This window comes from Pocillopora damicornis, chromosome 1, assembly GCF_964200805.1.
Source record: "Pocillopora damicornis chromosome 1, jaPocDami1.2, whole genome shotgun sequence".
Classification (NCBI taxonomy): Eukaryota; Metazoa; Cnidaria; class Anthozoa; order Scleractinia; family Pocilloporidae; genus Pocillopora; species Pocillopora damicornis.
In genome coordinates, this window is record NC_142670.1 from 38822914 (window position 1) to 38838362 (window position 15449).

A 15449-nucleotide genomic window follows, 5' to 3' on the forward strand; every position below is an offset into this window, starting at 1 on the left:
CAAATTACACTGTCGATTAAAAAGTGCTGTTTCGATTCTTCTTTTTCATATTAATAATATCGCCTGTGCTACAAATAGGCTGCTATCTACTCGCAGTTGTTATTGAGAAGTAAGTGTATCGACCATAAAATGAATAACCAGAAGATAGGAGGAGAGCAGTTTGTACAATCTCAAAATAAACATTTCAAACTTCAATTGTCTAGGTATTCTATTGTGTGTTGATTGTAAAAGGCTTTTGTTGACGTTCAGCTTCAGGTCTACAACATCTGGTACATTCGTTGTGCTTCAGTACCCACAGCTGATGCGTAAAAGCTGGAGCACTTGCAAGTACAACATGCATGATTCCCTCGCACTCGCGCTGCACAGGTTTTGGCAAAGGAATAAATGGAAATTCATCTATCTTTTCTCAAATTTCACGTATCGTAAATGAATTATTTGGGATTTGAAGCTTCTGCAAAGTTGTTCAAATTACAAATTATTTGGAGGCAATTTTAGTTTTCTAACGGTCATGTCAGTCTGTTTGAAAGTTGAAACAAGAGAACACAATTTCGATTCCAATCTTGTTACTATATTTTAATGAAACTTATGAGGAATCTTACCCATGTCATTTCAGAATTTTGACAGTTCTTCCTGAGAATCAATAGACCCATCATTTCGTTTCACAGGGTGGCGTACTGTTTGGGAAAAATTGTCGTTTTGGATTACTGTGGGAGTGAAATATGATCTCCACGTTTTCTTGAAATTTAATATACTGAAAACTGCTACGCAAACATCGCCCTGACCTCTAACGCCTTAATGACGAACAGCGAGTTAATCCAAAACAAATCTTTCCGCGCTAAGATTTACAAAGCTTCACATTTTGCGATTTTAAATGATCGGGTGGATTGTCTCTCTCATGGGGAGTTTCATTGTTGGGTGGGTATTCCTTCATTGTTTCAACCTTTACAACCTAACATCAGTATACATAATCTCCATACTGTTCTCTAGGCATTTCCTATGGTGCTGACAAGGAGACTTTGCTTAAAATCATATCTTTTATTCTAGTGTGATTCAGGAGTGAATTTGTATGCTAGTCACTCAGAGTTCTTCAGGTGAAGCAACAATTATTCTTTTTCGTTCAGTTCGGTGATTAGTTTCCAAAGTGTTAATTTGCCCCTCTTTCATTTATATGGCTTCCAAAGTTGAGCAGCAGTTATTGATAGGTGGCGGTAACACACTGTTTGGAAGAGACCGGACTTGACCCATCAATTGCTTTTGTGAAATATTTAGTCAAACATCACACAGTTAACTGTTGTTCGTTGTTCAGTAATAATAGCGAGCAAATTAAAAGGTGGAGTTGTCAGGGTAGCTCCTCGACCTAATGGCGCCAAATCAATTAATAAACTAATGAATAAAAGCCAACTCTAATTGCGAATATCTTGAATAACTATTTGTTTACCAAAACAATTACTTGTTACCAGGGAATTGTTAATCAGCTGATGCTCTCGGACATTTTGTTGAGATGCGGGAGCTAAAAACTAGATTCCAGCCTTTCTCTGTTTTCAGCAAAACTCGCAATGGAGGAAGTTTAGTTCAAGTAGAGCGCCAACCTCTGCAGCTCTTTCGGGAGAAATGACTGCAGAAATTACGTTCCAAGATTTACCAGAGGCTGTCATCCTAAACATTTTCGCTTTTGTAGCCGGAGAGCGTATATATAATTTGTTTAGACTTCGAGTTGTGTGTAAGAAATGGTCTCGTTTGTCAACAGATTCAAGTTTATGGAGGAAGTTGTATTTTCCAAACTGCGAAGGACTCTGTTATAAGGCCTTGGATCACGTCTTGTCCTGGTGTGGCAACGTTAAAGAAGTTATTCTTTCGAACTGTAACCAAGTGGATGATGCATGTGTGGAAAGTATTGCCAAAAAGTGTGGCAATTTAGAAATTCTTGATCTAAAAGGCTGTCGATTGCTGTCTGACTACGGGTTGAAAGTGATTTCAACGAATTGCAGACTCCTTCGTGACTTAAAAATCGTGGCATATAAAACAAGTATAACGTGTAACATTCTAAAGGATTTGATCACATCTTGTAAATCACTCCAAGAGTTGACAGTCATTTGTGAGAAGGAAGAGGATTCAGACGAATCTAATTTTTTCTTAACGAATCAGTTCTTCAAGGCAGCGAAAGAGAGTGACAGTTTGAAAAGAATCTACTTCCACGGCGCAGGAATTTTTGACGAGGAACATCTGACTTCTGATTTAAATATGTTCAATTTGCTCAGCATAGGCCTGCTAGGTTGTATTGAACTTAACAGCAATGTACTATGGGAATTGGTTTGTACTTCTCCTAAGTTACAATCTCTCGATGTTTCCTTCTGTCCTAGTATCAATGATGCAGGTATTGCAGTTGTTGCACAGGTTTGCCCAAACCTATTGCAGCTTATAGCTGAAGGATGTCCTGGTGTAACGGATGTGTCAATCGAAACTGTTGCAGAACATTGTAAAAAGCTTCAGTGGTTGAATGTGTGTGGCTGTGAACTGCCAAAGCCTGCAGGAAACATTACTGATGTAGCAGTACAAAGAATTGCTGAAAACTGCCCTGATTTACACCAGTTAAATGTCAAATGGTGTCAGGGGGTTACAGACATTGGAATTGCTGCCATTACAACAAATTGCAAGAAGTTGTGTGGTCTCAACATTTACGGTTGTTTAGGAATTTCTGATGTTTCACTAAAACTTTTAGCAACCTTCTGTAAAGGTTTAACAAGCTTAGAGATATCTGAATGTTTGCGTGCAACAGACGGCAGTATAAATGATATTCTGCAGAACTGCAACCAACTTGAATGGCTTGATATGCAGGTATGTTCATATGTTTCTGACCTGGATTTTAAATCAGTTAAAGGCTCATTAACTCTCCTTCATCATGTGGACCTCTCCTATTGCACCAAGCTCACAGACAGAACTTAAAAACAACTGGCTAAGAATTGCCCAAGGTTAAAATACCTTTGTGTCGCTGGGTGCCATAGAATCACAGACACTGGCATCATCAGTATTGCTCATGGTTGCAACAAGTTGCAATATCTTGATGTGTCTTTTAGAGGGTCACAATCTTGTGCTCAAATCACAAGTAACTTGGTATTTTCTCTTGCCGCAAATTGTCCAAATCTGACCTACTTGGATGCTATTGGCTGTTTTGGTGTAAGTGAAGCTTCCATCTCCTCACTTGTGAAGAGTTGCAGATATTTAAAACAAATCAATTTCAGTCAGTTTACAGAAAAGACAGATTCTCAACTTTTGTTAAGGGTAACTAAATTTATTTCACAGGTTCGCAGTTCTTGTAGTTATGAGGAAATGATTTCTCCTCCAAGAGGGAGAAAGTTAGTACAGAAGAACTTTCTGATAAAAATGTCTGCTCCAAATTTGTAAGGATGTGTTTTCTCTTTTTTCAACAAACCCATTTTGATGACCCCTATTTTGAAAGGGTTTAGAAAGAACACTATCCTTCCTTTTATAGTAGTTTTATATGGCCAGGGTTTAGCTAATGACAATGATTTAAAATGGGACTTGGAACAAACTTAGACATATTTATTTAGGATATGTCAACAACAAACCATACTAGTTAGCTTTTGTGTCATTATTGAATACTTATTTATTGAGATTCATATGGCCATGTTTAAAAGGAACTTGCTGCCATATATGAAATTACAATGAAAATTTAAAAAGACTCGGGTATTGTTTGTTTGTTTGTTTTTTTTTTTAAACTTATCAACCTCTCCCTCTTTTTGTACCTTTCTCCATAGAGATAAAAGAACCTTCATTTCTGGCAAACTTATCACTGGTCAAATTGTCTCAAAATATAGAATGGAATGAAGGAAATACAAGCAGTATTGAAACTTAAAACTACACTTATTGTTTTCTACATAAGCCCAGAAGCAAATCCTGTATTCTGATTGGTCCTTAACATCCGATACATTGTGTGCTGATTTTTCTGTCTTTACCCGTGGTCACAGCAATGTTTTCATTTTATGTTTTCTTTGGTGCCCACCAAACTTAAAAAAAGTATCTTAGTTACAAATTGAGGAAAGTCATGTAGGACTTGTGCGTGTGTACTGAGAACTACCTCACATGCATTTTTTTCTTAATCAATTGTTCTTATTTAAAATGGAGATTCCAGGTTCTCAAACTGGAATTATTGGGGATACTCAAATCCCAAAAACTTAATAGGACACAGGTTACTCAGATTCCCCCACCCCCTCCCCCTCCCCTTCAATGGAAGCTCATGGGGCGAAAGCAAGCAAATTAAAGGCTATTAGCGGGGCCCTTGCAGCCGTTGTTTGGTCTCGTCACGCAACGTCCTCTCCCCAACGCTGCGTGACGAGACCAAACAACGGCTGCGAAGGAAACGAGGCCTTCCTGTGGTTCACGCTTTTCCCACTTAGATAAAATGACATTTGAAAAGCAAATTCTCAAATGAGTTATTTTCCCTTTTCAAAATCTCAAGTAATTTAAGGATACCGTGACTAGTTATAAGAATCTTCGAAGCGCGCTTTGTGGCTGTTTTGTTATCAACTCAGTTGATTATACTAAATTACCCTGTTATACTCTCCCACCGACGCAGCACCACAGTTTCTTTAAAAGTTACCCCCTTAAAACTCAAAATTACTTGCTCATATATTTGTCGCAGCAGGCAAGAGTGGGCATGCTGGCTATCTGACCTTGGAAGGTAAAACATAAGTTGTTAGAACATTAATCCAGACACTTCTACAATAATCCCAAACATAAACAACAATGTATTTCTGCTCTCAATCACAACCGAATCAACATTTGACAGCTTAAGCCAAAACAAGAACTTTCGTGTGGGTCCAAAGCAACTGAGGTCAGTGGACAAACTTGGCAGGTCCACTAACTGAGGCCGCTAGGCAAGACAGTCGCAATTTAGAAACTCATCGCCATAGTTTGAGCTAAAATAACTTCGGACTTAAAATTCATAGAGTAACTAAATGTACCTAAACGCATGAATATATTATACTGAACTAACTAAATACTTTTTGTATTGCATGTATTACTAAGGGCCTATTTACACGGTACGACTTTGTCGCATGCGACAAGCTTACGACAGGCTTACGACACGAATTGTTTCGTGTAAATCAAACCTACAACTCGCTTACGACTCTTAAGTCATGTCGTAGGCCTGTCGTAAGCTTGTCGCATGCGACAAAGTCGTGCCGTGTAAATAGGCCTTAAGACAGTGAAATGTTCCACTTAGCGTAGAGCACGCACGAAAGCGAGCCTGCAATGTTATGTAAACACGTTTACATTATGAAATAGGCAAAAATAGAGATTTGTGCAAGTCGGGAAGTCACGTTTCATGAACCTAGTAATCTGATCTGATTTGGAATAAAAAAACAAACTTTCCTCGCATCTTTGCCTGTTCGCTTGGATTGCATGAGTTTTCTTGCTTATTTACAGCTATTTAGTAGGTTTTTAGTTCTCTTTTCGTAATCCCTTCAAATCAAGAAGAGCAAAATTGAATGAGAAAAAAAACTTCCGTATTTAAGCCTACTGAGAAAACGCGCAAGTTTCAAACGTATTGACATACAAGCGAACTGAATGAGATTTTATTCAAAACTAAGTCAGATTGTTGGGTTATAAATGCGCCCTCTCAACAATCTACATATATCGGTCTTAGTATTTCGCTTACTGCGTCACATAAACATATTCACATTATTAATAAGGAATATTGCTCGAACTTGGTCTGTGGTTTTACTTCTTCACTAGCAATTTTTTTCCAGCACCTAGGATTACAAATTTTGGTGGTATTTGACGCCTAAGGCCGCATTCAAGTCTGAAAAATTTTTCATCTTCATGTTCGTATCTTTGTATGTGGCGTTAGGTCATCCAAAGCTGTGCGGATAACGTGCGTGAGAATTAGCTTTGAAGCGAATTTCTTGCCACAGACAGGCAGAATATGATCTCAAGATTTCGTTTTGGTCGCGAAGGGAAGTCATAAAATTAATCAATAATTGGACCAATAGTTGTCTCCATATTGATAAACTTAGACCTCCTACAACAAAGCGCAGGCGCTGTGCCGATAAGGAGCGTGAGAATTAGCTTTTATTTGTATTTCTTGCAAGAGACAGGCAAACTAAAACCTTAAGATTGGCTGAAATTTCTTGAAACTCACAGGAAAAAATAGAGCAAGAACTTTCTCCCTATTTAATTGAAATTACGTCACTTACATGGCTTCTCACAATGAAATGTAACCGAAACAGTCTCTGTCTGACGGCGAAAATTACCACGTTCTCTGCTTTTGGTCAATTACTGAAGAGAACAAAAGTAATTTGAGAACCAAAAGTGACAAGCTAAGAGAATCCACGGCGCAAACTCATAAAAAGATCGAGAACATCTGATCTCTTAAGGCTAAAATTCGCCTCAAGTAAAGATATTCCTCTTTGAAACATTAAGTTTGTAGCAGTTTCCTAGATTCGCTGAGCACGATGTTTATGAGCGTATCTGTGTGTTTGTTACCGTATGTAAGAAATTTCAGCAACGTTTAAGTTATTTGGGAGAGGGAGGAGAAACACTACGTATGTTATAAACTGGCGATCTGAATGACTAAAAACTGTAACAAGAGTAGAAATCTGTGACATCGGCAGCATTTTCTTGACCTCTGTCACAGTTCTGCATTATACAGACCTACCAGGAGTAGAACGAAAGGGTGATTCAGGAACGATTTCTTGCCTTACATGAAAAATTGTGTTATCCGACAACTAGTCCTGTCTTAAAAAGGACTTAGACGCATCTTTGGTTCGAGATAAAACTAGAAAAAATTCCTACATTTTCAACTGAATAATGTCGTTGAAAAAGGTCTTGCAGTACAGTCTGGTTCGATATTTAACGTCAAGAAAACCTTGTGATTTGAAACTGCAAAACATAGATTGACTATCAGCTCCTAAAACTTTAAGATTTTGTTGCTATAATTGTACATGTAACTACGTTTAATTCCGAGAAAAACGATCATGTGGTGAACAGGTAGCGATTTTGTGGTGTAATTATTATTTTGGCGATTTCCGAGAAAATCACGCGGGTCGATTTGAGAGTTTAAAAAATTAAAGTGAAAATGAAACATGTGAATTACAGCTGATTATATAATTTAAAGGTCAGCAGGTGCTTGCAAGTGATGCTCATGACTATCGCGTGAGCACGATTTCCGCGCCAAAACTGAACTTCCAGCGTATAAAAACAACACATCTATTCCAGAACATTACATTTCTTCCATTGCACTAAACTGTAAGCTTGGCCTAGCTGTGTCTGGTAAGTACATCTTCTAGTATATATGAAAAATGATTCAAAGTTCTCTACCTTTGCATAGCAAAATCATATGCTAGACTGTTAGACTAGTTAAACTGTTTTCGGAGCAGAAGAAAAAAAAAACGAACGTACGTGCAAATGCGACTGAAGTAGTTCGGAGAGGTTTTAACCGAACTTGCTAAAATCACTTAGGGATCGAGCGATTAAAAAGATCTCTGGCGCAATATGCAAGGAAATTTTGGAAAGATTTTAAAACATTTTCTGTATGTAGTTAAGAACGGTTTAAAGTACTCATAAGGCGTTACTTGTACCCCTAAATCCCCTACTGTTTCGTTATTTTACTAAAGTTAACAGGAGAGTAATGACGTAAGAATTGCATATAAGTATGATATATTTCTTTAAAAGAACGCTCTTTGCGTGAAGATCCTCATCGAGCTTGTGTTTTAAAGTTCCATATATGAAGAAATGACAAATTGTTTTGTTTTGGTTATTTTAATCTCTAATGTTATGCAACTCTATTTACACTCCCGGTTGTAATGTTAAGTATTCCTGACAGACAGCTACTAAGATGAAGTGTTATGAAATCGTTCTTGCCTCTTCTTATGCAGCAACGTGAGTTCCTTGCAAAATGGCGACAGATAAAAAGAAAATCTCCGAAGCGGTAGAAATGGCATTGGCGCATATTGCAAATAATGCCCCTGGAGAGTATTCCAAGCTAGCTGCATTTAAAAAATTGAAATATTCTATCAAGGAGACGGCCAGAAAAATAGCCAAGGAACAAGTAAAGCTCTCTCACGAGTTTGAATGTGGACCTCAAAAAAACATCCGCGAGCGCCTTGCCAAGCATCTACCCGAAGACCGAATCAAGCTGATCGAAGAGGCTCTTTTCATCCCAACATTCCGTATGGAAATCAGCAAGCCTGAGATGGACAATGGCAAATCTCTGGTGGAGATAAAGAGAGGACAGGAGGAGTTCTTGCCTTCCAGGGAGCTGGCAGCACACGAAGACATCAACTGGGCCATGAATTTGCAGCACGCTAGTATTGTAGTGGAAGCAGTGATGTTTGTCATGCAGGCGGCCGGCATAAAGGTATCTGTAAGTGGCAGTACTATGAAAGAAACCGTTGAAGACACTGCGAAAGCAATCGAAAAGTCTTCAGCATTCCAGCAAGCGTTACAGAAGTTTGTCAGCACATGGAAAACGGCAGGGAACAGCGCAACCGAGAGAGCCAAAGCCATTTTCTTCCTTCTTAAAGACACCTACGCAGCTGGATTGCTGTGGACCATAATCAAGAGTTTGTGCAAAGAGACCAAATGGTACGATTGGTTGGAGACTACAACGAAGGTTAGCGCCATGATCGTAACAGCCCTTGCCACAGATGGGGCAGCGCTAATAGCTGAGATTGCTTTGACCGTCCTAGCGACCGTTGACTTCGCCAGGAAGATCGATAATGTTGTACAACAAGAAGAGATCAAGAAAACTTTACAAGAAGAACGAGATCATACAGGTTCCGATAATCTACCTTAGAACAGGTATTACAGTCTATGTGTATACTTTACATGAGTAAATTATTTTTAAGAGGACAGTCAGACTGCAAGCTTTTGTAATATATGCCAGACTCCCTCGAAATTGTAGAAAAAAACAGCAACCGATTAGTAATGAATAGGAATCGAAGACAATGGAGTGAACTGTTACCTTCCGGCAAGGAGTTATTGTAGAGTGATTTCCAGCTGTTATGGAGCGCACTCTTAACATATTTAGTAGGTTTATGAAAGTAATGAAAATTATTTCACCGTGAGATGTGAGAAAATCGACTTTGTAAACAATGAAATCATTGTATATAGCAGCCGAATTTAACTGAGTGAACCGGCTATCTCGATCAGAAGCACCAGCAAATAAAATTGTTTAAAATGAGTTAGTCGTTCTTTAGATTACTCTTTTTTTATTAAAAAAATCCTCGCTTTTGAGAATATCTGAATTATTCTTTCCCCTTAATTATATTGTTTCAATCGAAAACCAAAACATACTAGACAACAGATTACATTGGTAGCTGCCCGTGCAAGAATATTCAAGACATCACGTCACGAGGTCGAGGACTGTTCCGAGCCCCTAATTAGTCCGTCTACTAACCCCTAAGGAGCTGGGGTATTTTTAATGTACACAAATACTTCAAATATATGGCTTGGTTTCAAAAGATCTGGCACAGAGGTAAACAATTTTACTAGACTTTAAAGGAAACTCGGCATTACGAAGACGGCAGCGAGAGTGTTAATATACAAAAAATTTAATGAGCAGACCGGTTTCTCAGCTCGACCAATATCGGTAAGTCAATTAAACTGAATGTAGCGTCTGAAAGGCCCTTCCTATGAAGTAAAAAAACGTCAAACTCCCCGTGAAACGAATTTTTTCCAAGAAAAAAACCCGTCGGCAAATAGCTCTTAAACACGACGATGTCACCGAGAACTCACAAGCACTAAGTTTTTCTTGAATCTTTGCCATGGACATCGGACATGTTTTGGGATTTCCCCAGACTGTTTCATGAAAGCGAAGCTTGGAGGTTAAATTGCAAATTCCGACGTAACATTTGTTAACCTTTCAGTGATGATTAGCATGTTCCAGGCGTCAGTTATCAAATCGAAGCGAAACACTAAGCGACACCATAATAGCTGCAGAGTGAAAAAGCGAAAAAAGAACACAGACGTTCATTACACGACTCGACCCAAGCGACGCTCGTTTTTCACTCCCCCGCCGTGTATGTTATCGCCGTTTATCATCGCGCTTCGTTTCACTGACTGAACGCATGGAACAGTTTAACATATGTTATGCTAAGGTTGAGGTTGGCGCTTTTAGCGACGATAAACCACAACCAGCTATTCACAAATTTCATAAAAAAAAAATGAAAAAAACTTTTTTAATCAATGTTTTCCTCGGCCTTTTTTTCCTGGCTTCCATTTTAACCCCTTACTGTTGATACTGCGAGCGGGAATGATGACGCAAATCCTTTGTTTCGATTTAATCCCTACTCAACATTGTGACCTACTCTTCCTATGATGTCAGTGCTGACGATCTTTTCAAATCTTTGGATTGGGAAAACTTGAAACGCAACGGAAAATTTAAACAGCGGCTATGATCTGCAAGTCTCTAAATGGCCTTGCTCCGCAATATTTGCCCTCTATGTTTATTTATCGAGATGGAATTCAGTTCTAATTATTCTTTAAGAAACTTCGAGGGCAAGTTAGTTACTCCACTACCCCGAGCCAACTTTGTCAAAAACAGTTTCACTTACAGAGGTTCAGTGTCGTAGAATAGTCTTCCTTCCTTTCCACCTTCTTCTCGTCCAAAAAAGGAAATGTCTCTCCTTAGCCACATATCATAAATGTCAAATTAAGGAGAGACAAAGAGTCACCGCAAGTCTGGGCCAGAGACTGGCACTGGTTGTGAGGACTAGGGCGGTTTTTAAGGCTCGGCAGCTCAGGGACGGGATGGGGAGAGAAGGTTTTTTACCTCGTTCGTTCAAGCTCGAATTCAAACAAAAAACTTCTCTTTACATACAAGCCTTTAATTCGCCCAAGTCTCCACAACCAATCCAAATCCCTGACCCAGACCCGCGATGACTCCGCAACGCCGAGTGTATGTTACTCAATATTCCTCCCCTCGTTCATGACCTCGAGTACTGATTGAGAAATATCCCAATCTTAGTGGTCCTGAAAACTCTCCTTCTCTCCCCCATTCTATTAGAAAATGCTTTATTCAGAGATAATTAGGTAAAGTTTAACAGAAATAATCTGGATTGCATCGACGCAAAAAACGAAAACAACAACAACTATGGGCGAAGTCACGCGTAATTGTGCTCATCCATTTATTTAAATCATACAAACGCCTATGCTACTAATATAAAATACATATTCGAGAACAAAAACTCAAAGAAACTCGCAATAAAGGAAACATTTACCTTAAAGGCGCATAGCTTTACAGGCATTAAAAAAACGACGACGCTGCTTTTTAAAAAGTGGACATAAGCATTGATCCGCAGGACGCAAACGCAATACACTCGGGAAACGGTATCAAAACAAGTTTCGCGATAGCAACCAAAAAAAAGAAAAACAACACACGCACTCACACACGTAGATATTTTATTGTAAAAGTTTGAATTTCAAATTGTAACAAAATTTTCGAAGCTCAGTTACCGAGCTACAGAGACTCTACGGTGAGCGAAGCCATCATTAGAACTTACCAGATTCACATGTGACACGTGTCTCACATACATCGCGTGATAGTTGAGGAGGGCGAGAGCGAGGCCGAGGCAAGGCTCCCGCGAGGCCTGAAAATCGATTTGGTATCAGCTTCTGTACCGCAGAAATTTAATTCTCATACCTCACTATTTCATTCCAAGAAATCAGGCCAGTTGATGTCAAGAGTTGGCGAATTTATTGTGCTGAGCTATCTCTATTTAAGACATTAAGCTATGTTAAATTCCGAGAAAACTCGGAAGCCAATTTTTAGTATCAAATGTAAATAGTTAAAAAAAATCATGTAACTCAGCAATAGACAAATCGAATTTAACTTGTGACTTTTCCGTGATCGACACGTCCACGCGCATAACCTGAAAGTTCTCAATATCAATGGTATACCCATTTATTCCATTGCAGCCAACGTCTGAGTTTGGAACAGTTTAATATGGCAATCAGGCAGATATGCCTTTAGATTCCATTGTTGCAGTTGTCTGTTAATTTCCGAGAAAAACCAAGGGATTAAAACCTGTCAACGTGAAATGGAGTATCAAGTGTCAAAAGGTGGTGATTTCATTGTTGTGACTTCAGTTGAAATTGAACTGCAACCGAAAGTTTTGTCGTGTGAAAACAACCCATCCTCATCAAACTGGCCTGTTATCGGCCTTGTTCTTCCTCTTTTCCAATGGATGGACACAAAATTGAGTTAAGTAAAAAAACAAAAAGTACTTGGCCATAATCTACTAATCTTTTGAAGGACCTGTGTATGAAGCGTACATTTTTCATTCTCGAATGGTATTCTACGTAACGCCGAAAAGTCAGGCCTGGTGATGACAAGAGTCAGGATTTTTTTTCGTGATAAGCTGTTTATCCCAAATTCTGGGAAAAACAGGAAACTCATTTTGAAAGTGCAACGCAATCAAGTATCAAATGTAAAGAAAAAAAAATTGGGAGATTTGACATTAAATCAATCTGCAAGCGCTAGAGAAAAGAGATTTTGATAGCCACAATCGCAAACTTAATCGATTATATTTGACGAAGACGATCAGTAGGAAAGAGACTGTCTCTACAATAAGTGTAAGTATACAGAATGGCTTTGTGATTTGTTCAGTTAGGTGTGCAAATCATGTATGACTGATGTGCAAGTATAAGAAGCAACGCAGTGTCTGTGCCTCGTCAACTTATTTTGATGCGATGTCTCTAAATATTGTATTTTTTGCTTTGATGTGGCATTCTCAGCTCCTCCGTGCAAGTAAGTCGTTATATTAAAAATCTTAAGATTCTCCAAAAAAATTAGAAAGCTTGTTGAAACCTGTCTTGAAAACCGAGCATGCCGAGTGTAAAAATCTACAAGGGAGATTAAAAGTGTTGGAACACTTATCGCAGTATTACTAAAATCCCTCTCTTCTTCAAACAATGTCGAATTTTGTGCGCTTTGTAAAAATTACCCAGACGACTGTTTTGTTTTACTGACATTGTTAGAGGAGAGGTTCTGTGTTTACGCCTGAATTGGCAAAAAAATGATGTTCTGTAATATATTTGGATATAGAATATGTTTTCAATAACTACGCCAAGGAGTTTTGACCTTCATTACCTTTATTGTTAGATGTTGAAATGCAAACAAATGAAAAAAATCAGGTAACTTCGCAATAGGCCAATCAGAGAGCCCCGAGAAATTTAGGCTCAGTGATATTGGGTATTTCTATTGTGTGGAGCTATTTATGTTCAATTCTGAGTAAAGCAAGAAGTTCATCGGTTTCTTGAGGTGGAACGAAATTTAGCACTAGATGTAAACAAGTAAGAAAATCAGGTGATTCACAATGGACCAATCAGCAAGCGCCGAGATAGAATGAGAACTTACTCGTGTCTATCACGTGATGGACGAGTTGATACGTATAAACTGAACGTTCAGAACATCAAAAGCACTTTACATCTCTTCCCTTGAAGCTGAACTCTGAGCTTGGCACAGTTAAATTTGGTAAGCATGCAGGTTTCCTAGTGGAACATTATGTTGATCAATTTAGATTTCTTTCAAGTTAAGCTGACAATAACAAAAGATCATTCTATAGCTCAGTTAAAGTGCTCTTCGAATTAGGGCTGGTAAAGCGTTTTGTTGGGCAAGCGCATATGTGGAACTAATTAGTGATGATTTGACTTCGTTCGTTGAGAATCGCTTTAGCATCGATGTTAAAACATTTGTCTGAATGAGCGAAATAACTGTGGGCACTAAAGAAAATTTTGTCACATTTTGTAACTGTATTTTGGAAAAGGTTTAGATGGTTATGACCTATAGTTTCGGTACTCATCTCTCCGTTCAACTGTCTCGCAATGATGTTGGTCAGAAAAGTGCCCTCGAAATGAATTAAAGTGATACCTAGATATGCCGTATGGAAACAGCTTTCTTCAGCAGTGATCGTCATCTAACTTTTGCGAGGTTCAAATCTGAAGATATTTCCCCTACTTTTGATTGAAATTAAATTTGATTATTCAGCAGTATTTGCGTACCTTGGTGTATAATCTGCAATAACATTTTGAAATTGGTCTTGAATGCTTTACATTCACAGCAACTTAAAATTTCCTTGATCGAAAATGACAACAGATAATAAGAAAATCTCGGAAGCTGTAGAGGGGGCGTTGGCGCAGATTAAAACGAACGCTCCTGAAGAGCATTCCAAGCTCATTGCAGACGGGAAATTGAAAGATGCTATCACTACAGCAGCGAGGGAAGCCGCCGATGAGGAAGTGAAACTCGCTCACGAGTTTGCCTCTCAACCAGAACAAGACATCCGTAAGCGCCTTGAGAAGCATCTGCCCGAAGATCGAATCAGGCTGATTGAAAAGGCGCTCACCATTCCAACATTCCGCATGGAAATAAGCAAGATGGACAACGGCAAACATCTGGTGCAGTTGACAAGAGAAGGAGAGGAGTTCCTACCATCCAGGGAACTGGTAGCGAGTGCTGACATCGTTTGGGCCACGATTCTTCAGTACGCCAGTGTTGTGGTAGAGGCGGTGATGCTTGTCATGCAGGCAGTTGGGATCGGAGTATCTGTAAGCAGCAGCACCATGAAAGCCACCATTGAAGACACCGCGGAAGCAATTAAGAAGTCTTCAGCATTCCAGCAAGCGATACAGAAGTTTGTCAGTTCGTGGAAAGCGGCGGGAGGCAGTGCAACTAACAAGGCTAAAGCCATTTTCTTCCTCCTCAAAGAAACCTACGCAGCTGGATTGTTGTGGACCATCATCAAGAGTTTGTGCAGAGAGATGAAATGGTACGACTGGTTGGAGACCGCAGCGAAGGTGAGCGCCATGATCATAGCAGCCCTTGGCACAGAAGGAGCAGCGCTAATAGCAAAGATTGCTTTGACCGTTTTGGCTGCTGTCGATTTCGCCAGGAAGATCGCTAATCTGGTACAACTTGAAGAAATAAAGAAAAGTCTGTAGGAAGAAAGAGATTATGCAGGTTTCGGCAGTTTGCCAGGGTTCATGACATTTTCAGATCAGAAGATTCAAATCTCCCAAAAATACATTGAAAAAGTAGTGCTAAATTGTTTGGTGATACATAGGAATCGAACATGACAATGTGAAGCTGATTCATTTCGTTAGCAAAGGCACACTTAAAGTTACCAGATTTATGAACTTATAGATGATTTAACTCACTAATATCACAAAATTGATTCAGTCAACAGAACAATTATTATTTTAATTACAGCAGTTAATTTTTGTACTCAGTTATTAATCATGATCACTTACCAGATCAATATTCAAAATTCTTTTAAATAAATTCGTCGCTTTTCGGATGATCTGTTTATCTTACTCTTCCCTCTTAACATTTTACATCAAACATGACTGAAAACATACTCTGACAAGAATAACCATTGGCAGCTAAAAACGTATGAGCTGATTCTCAATTCATTCGTTATACTCTCACT

General features: G+C 38.9%; 3 protein-coding genes across 4 annotated transcripts; all 3 read left to right on the top strand.

The window, feature by feature from the left end:
- The first annotated feature begins 1485 nt into the window (after positions 1-1485).
- On the top strand, positions 1486-3911 carry LOC113666809 (uncharacterized). Its single transcript, XM_027182599.2, has 2 exons — positions 1486-2835; positions 3777-3911. Exons 1-2 carry the CDS (start codon positions 1612-1614, stop codon positions 3780-3782), a joined length of 1230 nt encoding a protein of 409 aa, XP_027038400.2. The 5' UTR covers positions 1486-1611; the 3' UTR covers positions 3783-3911.
- Positions 3912-7182: 3271 nt separating this feature from the next.
- On the top strand, positions 7183-9202 carry LOC113666810 (uncharacterized). The gene is made up of 2 exons (XM_027182600.2): positions 7183-7290; positions 7896-9202. Exon 2 carries the CDS (start codon positions 7916-7918, stop codon positions 8813-8815), a length of 900 nt encoding a protein of 299 aa, XP_027038401.2. The 5' UTR covers positions 7183-7290; positions 7896-7915; the 3' UTR covers positions 8816-9202.
- Positions 9203-12382: 3180 nt separating this feature from the next.
- Positions 12383-15320, top strand: LOC113666821 (uncharacterized). Of its 2 annotated transcripts, none has more exons than XM_089211320.1 (2): positions 12383-12594; positions 14082-15320. In XM_089211320.1, exon 2 carries the CDS (start codon positions 14107-14109, stop codon positions 14959-14961), a length of 855 nt encoding a protein of 284 aa, XP_089067446.1. In that variant the 5' UTR covers positions 12383-12594; positions 14082-14106; the 3' UTR covers positions 14962-15320. The 2 variants fall into 2 exon arrangements, with proteins under 2 accessions (XP_089067446.1, XP_089067441.1); XM_089211315.1 differs by lacking the exon at positions 12383-12594 and adding an exon at positions 13239-13495.
- Positions 15321-15449: the final 129 nt, after the last annotated feature.